This window comes from Muscardinus avellanarius (assembly GCF_963383645.1).
Source record: "Muscardinus avellanarius genome assembly, chromosome: 3".
Lineage (NCBI taxonomy): Eukaryota > Metazoa > Chordata > Mammalia > Rodentia > Gliridae > Muscardinus > Muscardinus avellanarius.
In genome coordinates, this window is record NC_137788.1 from 83,753,528 (window position 1) to 83,771,463 (window position 17,936).

At 47.3% G+C, this 17,936-nt stretch overlaps 1 protein-coding gene across 1 annotated transcript in view; it reads right to left on the minus strand.

Annotated features, from left to right (window-relative positions):
- Positions 1-16,953, minus strand: part of ABCA4 (ATP binding cassette subfamily A member 4) — a gene marked incomplete at both ends in the record, with an annotated part of 144,856 nt that extends 127,903 nt beyond the window's left edge. Inside the window, 4 exons of the mRNA XM_080691475.1 lie at positions 1,086-1,225; positions 4,818-4,959; positions 5,932-6,025; positions 16,888-16,953. Coding sequence (XP_080547601.1) covers positions 1,086-1,225; positions 4,818-4,959; positions 5,932-6,025; positions 16,888-16,953 — 442 coding nt within the window. The remainder of the gene's footprint in view (positions 1-1,085; positions 1,226-4,817; positions 4,960-5,931; positions 6,026-16,887) is intronic.
- Positions 16,954-17,936: the final 983 nt, after the last annotated feature.

The following is a 17,936-nucleotide window of genomic DNA, read 5'->3' on the forward strand; positions in this document are numbered from 1 at the left end:
TGTCTCAGCCTCCCATGTACTGGAATCACCAATGCGTACCGCCATAGCTGACTTCCACTTATACTTTTAAAAAGACACATTGGTGTTACAGTTTTGGGTTTTGTTGGTTTCTTGTTTTTCCCCTGGGGAGGAGAGGCACTCTATTTCTCCCCGTTCCTGTTCCTGACTCCGAATAGCTCTCCTCCCTGGGTGTCCAACTCCTTCCATCTTCTTGCACAACTGCAATGTCCACATGGCAGCCCACAGCTGGCCTGTGTTCCTGTGCCTCCCCTCCATGCTCCTCCCCGTGCTCCACTTCACCAAGGCCACCCTTGTCCTCACCCATCCTGCCTGGCTGCCTTCAAAGGCCTGCATTTGAATATCGCACTCTCACATTACACCCATCGATCCTTCCATCTGTGCTCATTTGTACAGTCACTTGCACAGGCTCATGGAGCCCACTGAGATCTCTATTTCTGCCTCTTCATTTCTCCCCAGCCTATCTCAGGACCTCTGGCTTCTCGTGTATCCTGATCTTTATAGCACAATCATGTCTATCCCCTTGTCTTTGTGACCCTCTGTGATGCCTCCCTGCAAGCCCCAGCTCTCCACCTGCCCTGCCTTAGGACTTGGATGCTAAATATTACTGGAATAAATCCCATGATTGTACATTTTATGTCATGATTAACATGTGGTCTCTGACCTCTGCTGTTTTTGAGTGATCCTTAGTATTGCTTCTACATGTTTCTGGTTAGCTCTTTGCCTAGGATTCCATACCTTTACCATACCCTCCCTCCTCCACTCCTCAAAACCTCCTTCTAGCCCTTGATTCTTGTCCTGGATTCCCAGAGCAGCCTCTCTCTTAGTGTTCTTTCTGTCTCTGGAAGTAAGGCCCTTCCTGCCCTCCTGCCCAATTTCCTTCAGCAAGGTGGTCCTCATGCCTGCTCTGCAGCCTTTCCCTTCCTGCCTCCTCTAACATTTCTTTCCATCAAAATCTGGCCACTCTTCACCAAAATCTGGCCACTCTTTCCTTGCTCTTCAGTCTCTCTGATGGGAGAGGCAAGTGATAGGCAAATGAAGGTTGAGCGCACTGAAGCCCAGCTCACCTGCGATTCTCTCAGGGTGAGTCCGCAGGGTGTCCATGAGCTGCGACAAGGTGCGGAGTTCTGCCCACACCTGGCCAAGGTGCTGGCTCTCGGGTGCATCCATCAGGAGTTCTTGGAAATCTCGATACACCCTTGCCAAGCTATAGATAAGACAAAGTTTCATCAATAAAGAGCTGTCGTTTTTATAATAATAATATCTTGTGCTATTTTTTAAAGTAGTATTCTTGACTTAGCTACTACATTATGTATCTTTCTTATACTGCCACGACAAAAGGAAATAGGGAGTTTCTGGTCTTGTTTCTTGCTAATCTAGGTTAGCAGATTGGGGTGATGAGTGGTTTGATCTGTCTTCCAGTTTGGGCAGGGCAGGGTCACCTGTCAACCCCATGATCTCTGTGTCACTTGCTCTGAGAAGCTTTAAACTTGGTAGAGCTTCTCAAGGGTAACGGTGTAGGTCAACGTTATTGCAGGTTGTTCTCAGCTTTCACTCATTTTTTGGTCCTTCCCCATTCACAAGGGTAGGGTCTGACAGCCATGCTTGATCCATAAGCATGAATGTACATGCAAACACACACACACACACACATACACACACACACACACACACACACACACACACCCCTGCCAGGGCTGATTGGACAGGGTATGGTGAATTGTTGAGGCTGATCTTGAACAAGAGGATGAAGCTGGAATAATGAGATAGGTTTCCAGAGATTTGGCCAGGATGATTTAGGGATGCTATGAGGTAGGTGGCCAGGGCAGGGCCCTCTGAGGAGCAGGGGCTAGTTCTTGGAGAGAGGTGAGTGGCATGGACCCACAGGGAGAGGCAGCAAGCTGAACCTTGAAGGCCCAGACAGGAAGAGCCAAAGGAGCAGCTCCTGACAGCTCTCCAGCTCTTGTTCCTCTGCTCCTGAGACCTGCCATTACCCCTGACTCTGCCAGGAGGTCTAAATTATGTGTCCAATTAATTGTGTGTGTGTGTGGGGGGGGGTTAAGCTTGTTCAAATGGGCTTTTGTGCCTTGTAAAATAACAATAAATCAAAATCAAAACAAAAAAAAACCCATCTTGAATAAGATAACATTTCACCCATAATATATGTATAAAATGTGGATCAGGCTTTCCTAGTTCAAATACCAATAATAGCTGGAGTCTGGAGCCTCCCCCCCACCCCACCTCCTATCTTCCCTGGTAGCATATGTACCCCGGACAGTGGCGAGTCCACTGCAGCTCCCTGTTGCCTCTGCTGGCTTGCATCCGAGGCTCCCTAATCCCAGCATGCAGCCCATGAGGCTCTCTGCAGGGGCCAGGATTTCTTTTGAGGAAACTCAAGGAATCTCAAATTGAAACTGTAGACTATAATCTAAGGCCTCAAGGTGGTATCCGTAGCGAGGAGAGCCCAGCAAGAATGTCACCTCATCATCTTTCCAAGGAAGAATGCTGTTTCCTCCTCTAGCTTCCTATAATCCAGGAAGATTATAACCTAAGATACTTATCAGCAGAGACATCTCACAGACTTGCAGACCATACAGTGTGTCACAACTATCTATCTTTGCCACTGTCAGGTGAATGCAGTCATAGCTCGACCCAGTGGAGAAGGCCACGCTAGAGCATTGGGCTGGCCTACCAAATATTCTTTTCAATAATCTAAATGCAAGTTAGCTTTGGGGGAATTATACTGTTATGGTTTAGATCTGGCTTGCCCCCCAGATTCGCATTGTGTATAGAGGTGAGGCTTTTAGGCAATGATTGAAAAAAATTTTTTTGTACTGGGGATTGATCCCAAGGACATTCTACCTCTGAGTTACAACCCTGGACCCACCCCTCCTTTTTGAAACTGGGTCTTACTATGTTGCTGAGAGTCTTGTTAAATTGCTGAGCTTGACCTGTGTTCCTTCTGTAGCCTCCCAAGTACTGAGATTACAGGTGTGAGATACTGATACCAAGCCTGGCGATGATTGGATCTTGAGGACTCTGACCTCATTATTTATTCTCCACCAATGACCTCATCATTAACCTCCATCTGATGAATTAACCTATTGATAGCCGAATGGACAACTGGGAGCTGGGACCTAGTTGGAGGAAGTGGGGGCATGCCCGGAAGAGTTTATTTTCTCCTTGGCCCCTTCCCCACTCACCCCTCTCTTCTTCCTGGTGGCCAGGAGCTGGTAGCCTTCCTCTACCATGCCCTTCAGCCATGCTATTGTGCCTCCCTTTAGGCCTGGAGCAATGCAGTGGGCTGACCTTGGCCTTAAACCATGATGAGCCAAAATAAACCTTTACTCCTTCAAGTTGTTTTTATCAGTATCATGGTCACAGTGATGAAAACCAACACCAACGAAATCCTCTCATGGAAAATAGAAGTCATCAAACACCTGTTTCCATCTGACCTGGTGTTCATACAAGTGAGCACAAAACCCACTCCCCAGGAAGCCCTTGCAGGTGGCCGTTAGCTCTAACCTTGGCAAGGTGTAGCTCAAGGTCAGCACAGCAGGTAGAGCATGCCCTGCCCTGCTCCCTGAGCATCTGTCCATAGGTTACACTCACATATATCCTCCCAGTAGTAGACTCTTTTCCTAAGGGATTTGACTTGCAATTTAACGTCAAACTGGTGGTTATGAACCTGGAGTCCACACATTCCCTGAAACCACATGCACACTGTAATGATTGGTGTGCAGGTCCATACTTCTTGGGACAGGGCTTATCCACTTCCATCAGCTTTGTGGAACGGTGGTTCACCCCTCAGGCTGAGAACCGCTGCTCTCCCACGGAACCTGAGATCTTGAAGGGCACCAATGGCAATTACAACAAAGGATTTGGAACTGGCCATTTTCTCCCAAGAAGTACACTTCACCTTTTAAGCCTGATTTCATTTATATTCACAAGCTTCTTGCCATTTTTCCTAGTCCTTAGATGTTCAAAAAAGCTTTTTCTTTTTTTGTATTGGGGATTGAACCCAGGGCCATTTTACCTCCAAGCTATGCCAACTCCCAGCCATTTTTATGTTTTTTGTGTGGTACTTGGGATTGAATCCAAAGGTGTTCTATCTCTGAGCTATATTCTGAGCCCTATTTTATTTTTTATTTTGAAACAGGCTCTCACTAAGTTGCTGAGGACCTTGTTAAGTGGTTGAGAACCTTCCTAAGTTCTGGAGCCTGCCCTCACACCTGCTATCTTCCTGTCTCAGCATCCAAGAACTGGGATTACTGTTTTGAAACAAGGTCTTGCTAGGTTGCTGAAGTTATACTCAAACCCCCAATCCTCCTGTCTCAGTCTCTTGAGTACTGGGTTACAGACATGCACCACTATGCCAGGCTCAAGAAAGCTTTTAAAGAAACAGAAGTCTGTTGGCTTGACAGGATATGGAGGGTGAGGGAAACTGAACTTTCCTCCTACAGTGACTCCATGTGTAGGTAGGTAGCTATGAATTAAGTGGACACACAGCATCAGGGGAGCCTTCAGATGCCAAGGTCACAACTTGACCAATAAATTGTGTCTATGTGGCCTTTATTTGAAGCATTCTCCCTTTAAGTGCCCTGCCAGTTAATGGAATGTTCCAGAAAGGAAATCTTCTCTGCCTCTAAGTGGTTAATAGCTCAGCAGGCCATGAAGACACTCTTACGGGGCTCTGCCCTCTGTGTGTGCATGCATGGGCGTGCGCTCCAGTGTGTAAGGGAAATGAAAAGGGTGTGCAACTCCTCCCCACCCCATACAGGGGGAACCTCAGTACTTACATGGAGTTGTTATAGTTTGATACAATTCCAGGAGATTCTCCCGGGGTGGGGCTTCGAAAACAAGGATTGTTCACATTGCAAAAAATCCCCTGGAGCCATGGCAACATTCCTGCTGAGGGCATCGCCTTGTTGGGAAAATGACCTTTAAAACAGGAAATGGAGATAAGGGTTTCATTATGGAGACCAAGCCGGACACAGGCCTCAGGAGCAGGGTCTTCTCCCAGAAAGAGCACGGTCCCCGGTGCTCTCTCCTTCACTCACTGTTAGGAAGCGGGGACATCTAATCTAACCAGGCCATGCGGGTGCGGGAGCCTTTGATGGAGTGAGAACACAAACAGTGTTCTCATGGAGGAATGGACAGGAGCGTGGAGGGGGACGGAGGAGGCTCCAGTCATTTCCCGGGAGGAGGCATGGTGGGGTGGTAGCTTGAGAAGGCCGCACCGGATTGCAGATGCTCCAGGAGAGGAGGTCCATGGACCGCTTCTGCACTGTGCAGCAGGGATGTGGGATGCGGGCCCCTGGGCAGGGGTATTGAAGTCAGGAGGCTGACGGAGAAAGGGAAGCTTTCGAAACTCTCCAGACCAAGGTGCCATCCTGGCGGGGAACCAGGCACAGGCTTCCTGAGAGGGTGGAGTATGATACAGCAGGGGCTCTCATGAGGTTTGTCGTAGGTGCTCAGATGCCTCGGCGCTCCAAGAAATAGTATGTTATTAAGTATTGTATAACATCTCTCCTCATTTTGCTCTAGCACCGTGTTTAACATATCCCCAAATCAGACTTATTTTATTGGAAAATAGATCTAAGTTGGCCTATTTTAGAGAACTCATCTATAGCTCTCTTTAAAATTGTTAAGAGTTTAGGTAAGGGGGGAAAACAACAGCAACAAAACAAGAAATAATTACACATTCCTTCTGTACCATATGCAAGTATTAGTTTAGGATATGTAAGATTAAAATGTTAGAATCTGTGTGATGCTGATGCATCTACTTTATTTATTGAAGTCTTGAAATGATGATAAACGGGTGGGATCCCACACCCCAGCCCCGAGACCTGCCTACAGGAGAGGACCCTCCTTGCCCTGGGGCTGCCCCACCCCCGCCCCGCCCCTGCTCACATTCGTGCTGGCTGTAGAGCGGGTTGGCGTTCCTCAGCCAGATCAAGACCAGAAACAAAGATAAAGGCCACACGAGTTCCACCACAAAGCGAATCTGGAGAAACAAAAGAAAAACAGAAAGAGCAGTAGCACCCAAGATCTTGGGAGGCGCAACCAGAGCAGACCCACGTCCTCGCTGCGCTCTCTGGGCAGCGGGCCTTGGGGCGTGGAGCAGTCACGTGCTACCGTGTATTTTCTGCAATGATGGACCGCGCATACCATGGTGGTCCCGAAAGATTACAATAGACCTGAAAATACCCTGTCACCACCATTGTAGCATTGTGGTGTGACCCGTAATTACTCATATGCTGGTGGTGATGCTGGTATAAAACAACCCACTGCACTGCCGGGTGCATGAAAGTACAGCAGACACATATGTATGTCACAGAATGCTCCGTAGTGAGAATAAGTGACTATGTTACTTACTGGTTTCTGTACTACTATACTATACCTTTTATGATTATATATATATATATATAATTTATATTATTTATATGTACTATATATATTTATATATAGTATATATTTATAAATATTATATATTATTTATATATATTATAAAGTCATTTAAAAACAGCATATCAGCCAGGCATATTACATGCCTGTAATCCTACTACTTGGGACAGGTGGATGGCAGGCTTAAGGCTGGCTTCAGTAACTTAGTGAGGTTCCTCAGCAACTTAATGATACCCTGTTTCAAAATAAAAAATAAAAGAGGGCTGTGGGTAGCTCGGAGGTAGATGATGACCCTGGGTTCAACTGCCAGTACCAAAACCAAAACAAGCTGAGTGTGGTGGTGCATGCTTATTACCCCAGTACTTGGGAGGCTAAGACAGGAGAATCACAGGTTTGAAGCTAGTCTCAGCAACTTAGTGAGGCTCTCAGCAACTTAGTGAGACTCTGTTTCCAAATAAGAAAAATAAATAAAATAGGGCTAAGAGTGTAGCTCACAGAAGCCCCCTGTGTTCCATCCACACAACAACAACAACAACAACAACAACAACAACAACCAAAACAAAACAAAAACAAAAACAGTAAAAAACAGCATGCTGGTTGTGTTATGCAGCATCAGCCTCACACAGCTAGTGTTTACTGTCTCTTGATTACATCATTTTCTCTACTTGATTTAATCTCGTGTTGTTTTGTTCACCATGGCCCTAGGAGAAACAGTCTGTAAACACACACACACACACACACACACACACACACACACACACACACACACTTACTATATACTCATATAGCATAGGTGTGTAGAAAATGGGCTGTACCACGTAGGTTTCTGTAATTATACTCTATGATGCTCGCAAAAATGATCAAATTGCCCAACAAGGTATTTCCCAGAGCATGCTCCATAGTTAAGTGATGCATGATTATATTTACCTAAAGAACTTCCTTCTTTTGTCCCCTCCCCTCTCCCACTGCTACCAGCCAGATTTTGTGTCCATCTGAGTTTTACTCTGCCTCTATTTTAGAAAACAGCATTAGCACAAGACTGCTGTAGAGGATCGTGTAGGTCATGGGCTTGCTCTGTGAATGTTACTGTGCACGGTGGGGGGTGGATGCAGATTCTGATTTAGTGAGCCCCCCCAGATCCCGCATGTCAACAAGCTTCCAGGTAATGTCGCTGCCACAGGTAATAAAGATCTTGTTGTAACCTCTCACTCTGCAGATAAAGAAAGAGACTCAAAGGGTTCAGGTGACCTCTGCAGTGTCACATGAGTAGTGATGGCACAGGAACCAAAACCCAGCATCCTGCCTTCAGGGCTGTGCTCACACCGCCCCTCCCCACAACCACACCTCCCAGCTCCCAGCGCAAGCGGACTTGCCTGTGGTCATTGCGTGAAAGAGACTGTGAGATACCGAGGCCCATCGCAAAGTCGACAGGAATCTTGCTTACCAACATTTTACCTTCAATAATTTCTGTTACTTGAAGAAAGCAAGCCATACTGCCATGGATTTTTACCCTGGAAGAGGCCACTGATGTCGATATAGGGTGGCAAGGTGATATTTATGTTTAGATTCAGTTTAGAGTGTTAAGAATTCCTGAGTCCAAAAGAGGGGCCAGTTGATTGTTGGAGCTTGAGCTCTGTGCCATTGGACACTGTGGTAAGAGCTGGAGGTATAGATTATGGAAGGAAACAGGGAGAAAGGAATGGGAATTGGAGAACACAAAATAGTTTCTCTATTCATGTGCTACTGCAGAGACCTTAGGGAATAGAGACTTAAGAATATACCAATCAGCTAGGGGTTATTCATGAGAGAGAGAGAGAGAGAGAGAGAGAGAGAGAGGAAAGAAGAAGAAGAAGAAGAAGAAGAAGAAGAAGAAGAAGGAGGAGGAGGAGGAGGAGGAGGAGGAGGAGGAGGAGGAGGAGGAGGAGAGGAGAGAAGGGAGAGAGTGTGTGTGTGTTATTGGGGATTGAACCCAGGAACATTCTACCTTCATGCTACACCCCCAGCTCTTGTTACTTTTTATTTTGAAACAGGGTCTTGCTAGGTTGCCCAGGGTGCCATGTACCTGCGATCTTCCTGTCTCAGCCTCTCAAGTACCAGGTTTACAGGTCTGAGTCACTACATCTGGTTCTCACAGGATCTTTAATTTAACACTTTGTTGGTTTTCTTTCAAAAAAATGTGAATGTATAGGGTGAGACAGTAGGATCATGGTTCTCAGACAGCCTCAGTTACTTGGTGAGGCCCTTTGCAACCCAATGAGACCCTGTTTCAAAATAAACAATAAAAAAATAGGGCAAGGGTGTAACTTGGAGGTAGAATGCCCCTGGGTTCCACCCCCAGTATCACATACATTAAAAAAAATAGAAAGAAAGAAAGAAAGAAAGAAAGAAAGAAAGAAATGTTAATATATGTACTCTGAGTATCATGGTGGACACCATAGCAGGTACTCAATAAGTGTTGGTACCTTTCCAACAAACAAGGACAATGTTCTACTTTTTTTTTTTTAATGCTCTACTGGCAACCAAATTAGAATTATTACACATTTGCAAATAACTTGGTGAGGAAAATCATGTATTGAAGAAAGCAAACCGGTGATAAGCTTGGTGGTACATGCCTGAAATTCCAATACCTGAGAGACTGAGACAGGAGGATCACAAGGTCAAGGATAGCCCCAGAAATTTAGTGAGACTCTCAACAACCTAGAGAGACCCTGTTTCAAAACAAAACAAAAAAGGGCTGGGGGTGTAGCTTGGAGGTAGAATGTAACTGGTTCACCCTCCAGTATCACAGAAAGGAAGGATGGAGGAAGGGAGGGAGGAAGGGAGGGAAGAAAGTGAGGGGAAGGAAAAGAAGAAAGCTTAGAGGCAGGTGGTGATTGCGCAATGGTAAATTTTTACAAAATGTTTTACTTGGAATATATCTAGAGGGGATATATTAGAGGAAGCGTACACACAATTATGGGAGGAAGAGAGAATGGTACATTTCCCTTAAGTCACTCAATTTTCAAGACTCCCCCTAGTTCTCCTAGAAGGTGACAAAATGCCAGTCTTAGGCAATTCCTCCTGGGTGTTAAGGGGACTGATCCCAGGCACACCTGATGGCCACTGGAATGTTGATGGTTACCTGCCCTCCTGGGGGGGCTCCCTCTGGGGTCATTACACCTTCAAGGGCAGCCCTCCTGGGCTGTAAGCTTCCTGAGGGCAGGGGTCTAATCGGTCTTCCACTGTGACTCTGGCACCCTACGTGGGTGCACACTCCTAATTGTTTCCCAACAATACTTGTGGGATGAGCAAGCCCTAGTCAAGACTGGTCTAGGAGGCTTCTTCAGGAAGCTGGAAGTGATACTGGAGTTCAGACCATCAACAGTCTGCAGATTTAACACACGGCACCCCCAAAGGCGTGCATACTGGCTTCTTGCCTCCCATTCCAGAGCCTCCTGTCAGTGGGTAAGCCTGGGGAGCTGGTTTGGCGAGATAGCAGCGTGAGTAGTAGGTGCAAGTGATGAAACTGGAAGTTGTTCCTGGTGTCTTCACCTAGAAGATGAGATAACCCATCCAGATTCTTCACATTTGACTCCTCCTAAGACAGTCGCTTGCGACACTGGCTTTCCACCAAGTGAATGGGCTGGCCATGTCTGTGCAGGGACATCTACCTGGGAGTGGTCTGGTATGTTAAATGCTGATGATGCTTTAGGACTGGGGAGATCTAGGTTTCAGACAACTTCAGGCGTGGTTAACCTCTGAGTCGCAGTTATCTCTATCTCGTCAATGAAATGGGTCTTTGTCCTATGGTGTATACTGAGGGTTAAGAGCAGATCACTCTGGGACCACTTACTGCAGTTCCTACCCAGCCTCTTCTCTCAGCAACAGGATCTTGGGCACCCTGCTCCGCCTCTTTATTCCACAGGGTCTCATCTGTAAAAGGGGTGTGATACCAGGACCTGCCACCAGAGCAGTTGTGATCCTGAAATGAGCTGACTGCCAACACCCAGACAAGGTCACACTCAATAAGCATAGGCTTTGTTATTGCCTCATAGGGTTGTCACAAGGGTCACGGGGGGCACTGCAGGTCACCGCATGTTGAAAAGACAGACGAGCAGGGAGATGCAACTAAAATGATCTGCAGCCTCTCAGGCCTGACTGATCACACTCACATCTCCTCCCCTTCTGAATTAAGAGCAGCTTCCAGGTTGGAAACATGGAGCTTCCCGAGAAAGCAACTCCACACTGTCCCCTGCACCATACATCAAGAGGAGCTTGCACGGGGACCCACCAGTCTTGCCTCCCTGTCTCATGGATAAGATCTCAAATTCATGCTAGCATATCTCATCCTCAAGGAAACGTGAGTCTCATGGTCTTACCTACTCGCTTGCTCACCCACTCTTGGGTCTTCCATCAGCGGGAGGCAGGTCAGAACCTCCTTCCTTCCTTGGCATTGAGCCTGGTCCCGCTTTCCCTGTGCCCCTCTCCACATCTCTGAAATAAGGCTGCTGCCTGTAATTTCTGCCCTTCAAATAGTCACCTTCCTGCACCTGGGCCAGCAGCTGTCAAGTGGCGGGGCTGGGATCACACAGGGATCTCAGGCCGTGCCTGTGGGACCTCAGGATTTCTTTTTCAACACTTCTTGGGCAATTCCAATAGGTAGCCAAGGCTGAGAGCCACTGGTCTAGGTAGTGGCTGGTGATCCTTGGACATCAGCTGTTGCGAGGTGGGCGCCATTGTTCTGTGAGTGTGGGCAGGGGGGCTGCGCTGTGCACTTGGCTCCCAGCACAGAGCCCTTCTTTCCCCAGCAGCCTCTTCTCCCTCCCCCTCCACCATGCTCCGCATCCCACCCCAGAGCACATCTTTGTCCTTGACGCTCAACTGTGCACAGGCATACCCTAGGGAGAAATTCCACAGTGTAATTAAAAACATGTTTTCAGAGTGGCTCAGACTCCCCCACCCCTTCCCTTTAAACATGTCTGTAACTTTAATTAAGCCCAGTTGAAGCTCAGAAGGGGTCCCTTGGAAAAATTTTCTTACCAAACTGGTATTTCCTTGTTCTGGTTCTCTCCCCCGCCCCATCTTTTTGCTCTTCAATCTAACAGGGGACGAGGGGTTTCTGACAAGGGCAGAGTTGTGCTTGTTATTTTAAAACTTCTCCAGTTAGATCGTCTTCTCTCCCTCTCTGTTTTCAATTTAAAGGGGGTGGGGGAGGGGAGGTAGCCAGGGCTTGAAATAGCCCCATAGATCTCCCTTCTGGCCTGAAAACACTGCTGTTAGGAGCCAGCCTGGATGACTGCCGTCTAGAACCTACCTGTGGCTCAGGACTGAAGGCCACAGCTGCTCTAGTGCCCCGGCCTGGGGTCAAGGAAGTGACAAGCCCCCTACTCTCATGCACCCTTGGGCCCACCACAAATGCTGTCCTGATTAGAAGCTGGACCAGGGATGACACCCAGGGGCCCTGGGCTGTGAGCTCTCAAGGGCCAGAGACACACCTGGCGACCTTCGCGAACCATCCACAATGCGGTGCCTGGGCCACAGCCAGCGTGGGAGGGCATGTGTATTTCACGCAGTGAAGAACTCTGGTCACCAGGGGAGAAGCTTTCAGAAAAGTCTCTGCCACCCCTCCGCCTGGTCTCTTCTGAGCTCACTCCGCTCCACCCCACCCCACCCTGGGCTTCCTCCTACTCCACATCACGCTCATGGCTCATGATTCCATCAGTACTTAAGTGTGGGAGCCTCTTCCCGCCTGGCTCCGAATTCCACCAGGGCAGGGACCGTGTCCAGTCCACCTTGGCACAGGGTGAACATACATCCCAGCCTGCCAGGCCCAGTATTGGCTTACATCTATTGTCCTGGTGGGTGATAAACGATCCGGCACCCTATCCTGGTGCTCTCGTGCCCTCTAGCCTGCTAGACAGGCTTGATCTCTGGGGGCCGTGTGGTGCGATGGCCACGTCTGCCCGTCCTGGAGTCGCATGTGCTTTGACTCACAGGTCCAACTCAGGAAACTAATCCTTCTCCAGAGCCTCAGTGATCTCATCTGTACCCACAGGGAGAGCCGACATCTCTCTCCCAGAACTGTTATGAGGATTAAATGAGGCAATATACATAGCACTGTGCCAGGCGCTTAGTAATACTTTTGACAAATGTTGACAGAGGAAGAGAGGAGGGAGGAGAGCAGGGGCCTTAACACATCCATCCTAGGCCGTTAGGGACTGGGAGAGGAGGAATGGGGAAACTTGGTATCTGTTTCTACTTTTGCCCTGCTCACAACAGTAAACACCTAAAACAATGGGGGTTTGAGGAATTAAAAACCTAGGAACTGAGTTATGGGCTGGGTGGGTTGTACTTTTTTTTTAGAGTGGCCATTTTTTCTTCTTTCTTTCTTTCTTTCTTTCTTTCTTTTTTTCTTTCTTTCTTTCTTTCTTTCTTTCTTTCTTTCTTTCTTTCTTTCTTTCTTTCTTTCTTTCTTTTTTTTTTTGTGCTACCGGGGATGGAACCCAGAGGTATTCTACCTCCGAGCTATACCACCACCCTATTTTTTATTCTTTATTTCAAAACAGGGTCTTTATTTCAAAACTGGGTTGCAAAGGGCCTCGCTAAGTAGTAGTTAAGGCTGTCCTCGAACTGTGATCCTCCTATCTCAGCCTCCCAAATGCTGGAATTACAAGTGTGTACCACCACGCTTGGCTAGAGTGGCCATTTTCTAAAGGCAAAAGTTTCTAGAAGGGTTGAGAGGCAGAGAGCCCTCTCAGAATTACTGAACACATTTTTCCATCTTACCCAGACATCCTGTAGACACCTGGAATATGGTAGCCATTTGCAGACACACCAGGGACCGCCATTTCCAGGTCATAAAAATGGCATCGGATCAATGCCAGCCCAAACGAGGCCCAGCCCTGAAAGCCAGCCGGCTTGGGCCAAGGTTCCTGGCCTGGATGACTCCTTCCCCGGGGGGTAGTGCACTGTAGACAAGACAGAGTCCCTGAACAGGGAGACACCAAACCACACCAGGGAAAGAAAGCAGGGGTAGTAAGGTCACTGAAGCCAACCAGGCTTGGGAAATAGGGTTGTTCTTTATAAAGCAACATGCTTGCCCAGTGAAAGAACTGTTGTGGACGAACAGCTACCATCCTGGGGGATATTTTTTGAGAACCACAAAGGGTACATTGAGAATGAAATGAACTGAAAATCTTAATGTGTTATGGCAGAGAGAGAAAGAGAGAGAGAGAGGAGGGGGGGGAGGGAGAGAGAGAGAGAGAGAGAGAGAGAGAGAGAGAGAGAGAGAGAGAGAGAGAGAGATGGCATATCAGATTTTCCTTGGCAATCTCTAGACTGCATATGTTATGTGGGCAGGGATTGGATTTGCTGTGCTGTGTTCAGCCCCTGGCATAGTGCCTGGTGACTGTTATTCTGGTGGTTGAAGAAATTAGTGAAAAATGATAAATAGATTTAAAATGAGTCTTGTTCACATTTCATCAATATTTTCATTCAGGAAGGGAAGCTTCTCCAGGTATAGTTGCACATGCCTGTAATCTCAGTATTTGGGAAGCTGAGACAAGAGGACAGTAGGCTTGCAGCCAGCCTCAACAACTTAGCAAGACCCTCAGCCACTGAGTGAGACCCTGCTTCCAAGTAAAACTTTAAAATAGGGCTGAAGATGTATCTTGGAGGTAGAAGGCACCTGGATTCAATCCCCACTCCCACCACAAAAAAAAAGGAGGAGGAGGAGGAGGAGGAGGAGGAGGAGGAGGAGGAGAAGTAGAAGAAGAAGAAGAAGAAGAAGAAGAAGAAGAAGAAGAAGAAGAAGAAGAAGAAGAAGAAGAAGAAGAAGGAAGAAGAAGAAGAAGAAGAAGAAGAAAGAAGAAGAAGAAGAAGAAGAAGAAGAAGAAGAAGGAAGAAGAAGAAGAAGAAGAAAGAAGAAGAAGAAGAAGAAGAAGAAGAAGAAGAAGAAGAAGAAGAAGAAGAAGAAGAAGAAGAAGAAGAAGAAGCAGCAACTTCTGGAAGGAATGGAATCTTTCATTACAGTTAACACTTGGTTCCTGGGGGCCATAAATAAGTTTAGGGCTAATTTGAAGTGACACCTGCTTTGACAAAAGAAAACAGCCCGAGGACAATGGTGGCCTCAAAGAAGCAGATTCTATCTTTTCTATCTTGGCCTTCTCCTGGCCTCTCAGGGCCACACACAGGCCTTGGAGCCATCTGTGTGCACAGTTGGCCTGTGTCACTTGCTGCTCACTTTAGTGTTAGGTTTTAAGCTATTGTCCCTCAGCAGCCTCCTCACAAACCCTAACCTCAGCCCACAGACTGGTCTTCATTTCCATTTTAATGACCCCATTTTTCCTCCCTGGCACTCAGCTCTAAGGTGGGAGCTGGGGCCTGCCCGCTGCCAGCTCTGTGCTTTCTTACCACCTGCTGTGTTCAGTTCTCTCCCAGCACACCCTGCCTCAGGCCCTCACGCTGGTCTTTAGAGATTGCACAGATTCACCCTCTTTGTCCCCTAACATGCCTTCTGATACCCAGGAACCCCTTGTCCCCCTATAGAAACCCATCCTGAGCTGCTGTTGGAGGCAAATACTGTTCTCTTCTTCCCTAACAGTCACTTTCCCTCCCGGTGCCCCTCCAGAGCTCTCCTGGGGCTTGAGGGCCCCATCTTTCAAAACCCAGTCCTCCCTTCGCTCCTCCTCTCCCCCTCCCCACACTTTTCAACTCCTTAAGGCATTTGGCATTTGCAGGACACTGCGAGGCTGTAATAAAGTGCATTGTTTCTTATTTAATTTTTTTAAATTGGTGCATTATAGTCATACATCTCAATGGGGTACAAGATGGTAGAGGCACACATGCACACATCACTCATTTAGCCCTTCCCCAATTCCCACCCCATTCCCTCCTCCTCCCTCCTTCTCATGTTTGGCTTAGTGATTGACTTAGATATATTTGTGAATGTACATCTTGTACATTAGGAAATTTCCCTCTTAGGGAAAATTCCCCCTCCCATCCCCCTCAGTTAGGTCACCATATTTGCTCATCTATGATTTCTCTTTCTTCATCTAGAGTTCCTCCTATGACCCATTTTCTCCTTAACTTTTGCATCTTAGGAAGAACATCTAATTTCTTACTTTTTGTGACTATCTAATCTCACTTAGCATAATGTTTTTCAGTTCCACCCATTTCCCTGTAAATTACATAATTTTGTTTTTCTTTATGGCTGGGTAAGGGGCCAAAAACATACACTGGAAAAAAGATAGCTTCTTCAACCAATGGTGTTGGCAAAACTGGTTAACCATATGCAGAAAAATGGAAATAAACCCCACTTTCTCACCCTGCACCAGAGTCAATTCAAGATGGATCAAAGACTTGGAAATTAGGCCAGAGACCTTGAAGCTCCTTGAAGAGGACCTAGGTCCAACACTTCAACACATAGATACAGACATTATTTCTTTATAATTACCCCTTTCTAGTAAAACAATATAGGCCAGCTCGCTGTACCTGTGTTCTCTTGGAATGCTGCGGTCTCCTGTGTCTCTTGCCTACACTTCTCATGGGATATTTGGCCTAAGCTACTTATATTGCTCTGGGTTTTAAAACAGCTTCCGATTTTACCAGCAATTACAGAAGCCAGTCCAGGGGGAGTCCATTCCCTAGGCTTTTAGGTTGCTAGTCCAGCCCAGCCCCCATTTGCCCTTGAAGAGGCTCAGAAATTGCACTCATTGGATCTAAGGAAACCATCAGTTATTGATGTACTGTTATTTTTCCTTATCATGAAGAAGAAAAAACAATGTTGTCCAGTTAAACTATGACTTGATTGCATCCCAGAAGTGTTAAAATGTGAGGACACAATATGCCTCTTCAAACCTGTGAAATAGCAGCGCTGAGCTGGGAAGCCTGTTGAGGGCATTTGAGGTTTCCTTTGAGCCTGGTCTTCAGGCCTGAGGGTTCTCCCCACCCCCTGCTGCAGCTGCTCAAGGGCCTGCAGGTGTAAAGCCCAGGGCGGAAGAGGCAGGGATGAGCAGGTGGTAGATTCACATGCAGAAGGGACAATACATACATGCATACATACATACATACATGGGATGAAACAAGATGGCAGATTTATATGTATGTATTCACACATACACATGGAGGATTGACCATAGGAGCATTCTACCTCTGAGCTATAGCACTATTTTATTTTGAAACAGGGTATTGTTAAGTTGCTGAGGCTGACCTTGAACCTTCAATCCTCCTATTTCACCCTCCCAAGTACTGGGGTTATAGGCGTGTGCCATGGTGCCTGGCTGGGACAAGCTATTTTAGTGTGGCTGAGGACAGAGAAGAGTGCTGTCCTGTGCAGCAGTCAGACCATTAAACTCTGTTTTAGGGCTAAATGGGAACGACTCCACCGCCACTCACGCTCTGAGGCTGGGCACCACACCCCACACTTCCAACCTGTAGACTTGGCCTACATCTCACTTCTAAACCACAGGTGGTCACCATTACCTTTTGCCTTTTCCTCAGGGTCCAGTTTTTCCAGAGCAAAAGCTGTATCTGTCTTGTGAAGCCCATGCTGGTGGCCACACGAGGGCCAGGGGACCACCCTGAGCAGCAGTGGACGTAAACGCCCCCAGGGCACCTCCGGCTGCGGCTGCTGTGTCCTTCCCCTGGTGATTAAAGGCTAGCTTTCCCCTTCAAACATAATCCTTTTTAATTACACCTAAGCCCTTTGTTGGGGAGAGGAGGCAGATTCTGTGTTGGCTCTTTTTAAAGAAGAGAAAGGGAGCCTTAATAAGGGAATGGGGGGAGGGGACATTTAATGGGAATCCAAGAGCTTTGAGTGCCCTTCCTCATCAAGGGGCTTCTGGGGCTTCTGAGGGGGGGGGGTGCACTGCCATGTCTATGACTTTTAAGTTTGGGACACAATCTCCTTTCATTAATATAGCTTGGCATTTGTCTCTACAAGACCTAACATGAGATGACATCCAGGGTTTGACTGACCTTTCTATGCTCCCTCAATTCACTTGCCAGGACTGAAGTAACCCCCTTTTTAAGGCCCTTTATCTTGCTCTGTAGTGACATCAGGGCAGACAATCAACTAGCCATGGCTGTCTGGGGCTGTGCTGAAAGAAGCACTGGAACATCGCAGGCTCAGCAGGACTGAGTCCGCAGTGGATTAGCAATGTCTGTGGCAGGCTTGGGTGTGAGGAGGGGAGCAGGGGAGCTAGTTATGTCTTCTTGCTCCACAGGGGTGTTGGTGGAGAGTTATCAGATGATGGATCTGTGGTTCTAACTGGCAACTCCAAACAGAAGCTTTCCAGGTACTCTACCAAGGAAATATTGTCTCTATCTCCTCAAATCTCATAATTTTTTCTTTGAAAGACTCGAGACCCTTGAGCCCTCAAAGGGTTAGAGGGAGAACCAGAGTAAGAATGGATGCTGGCTTCATGGAATTCATAGTCTGGCTGTAAATTTGAGATATGAACTTGGCTAATTTAAGACACATGTGATTGGAGCCACGATGGCCTGAGCTGCATTTGGTGGGGCTTCCCAGA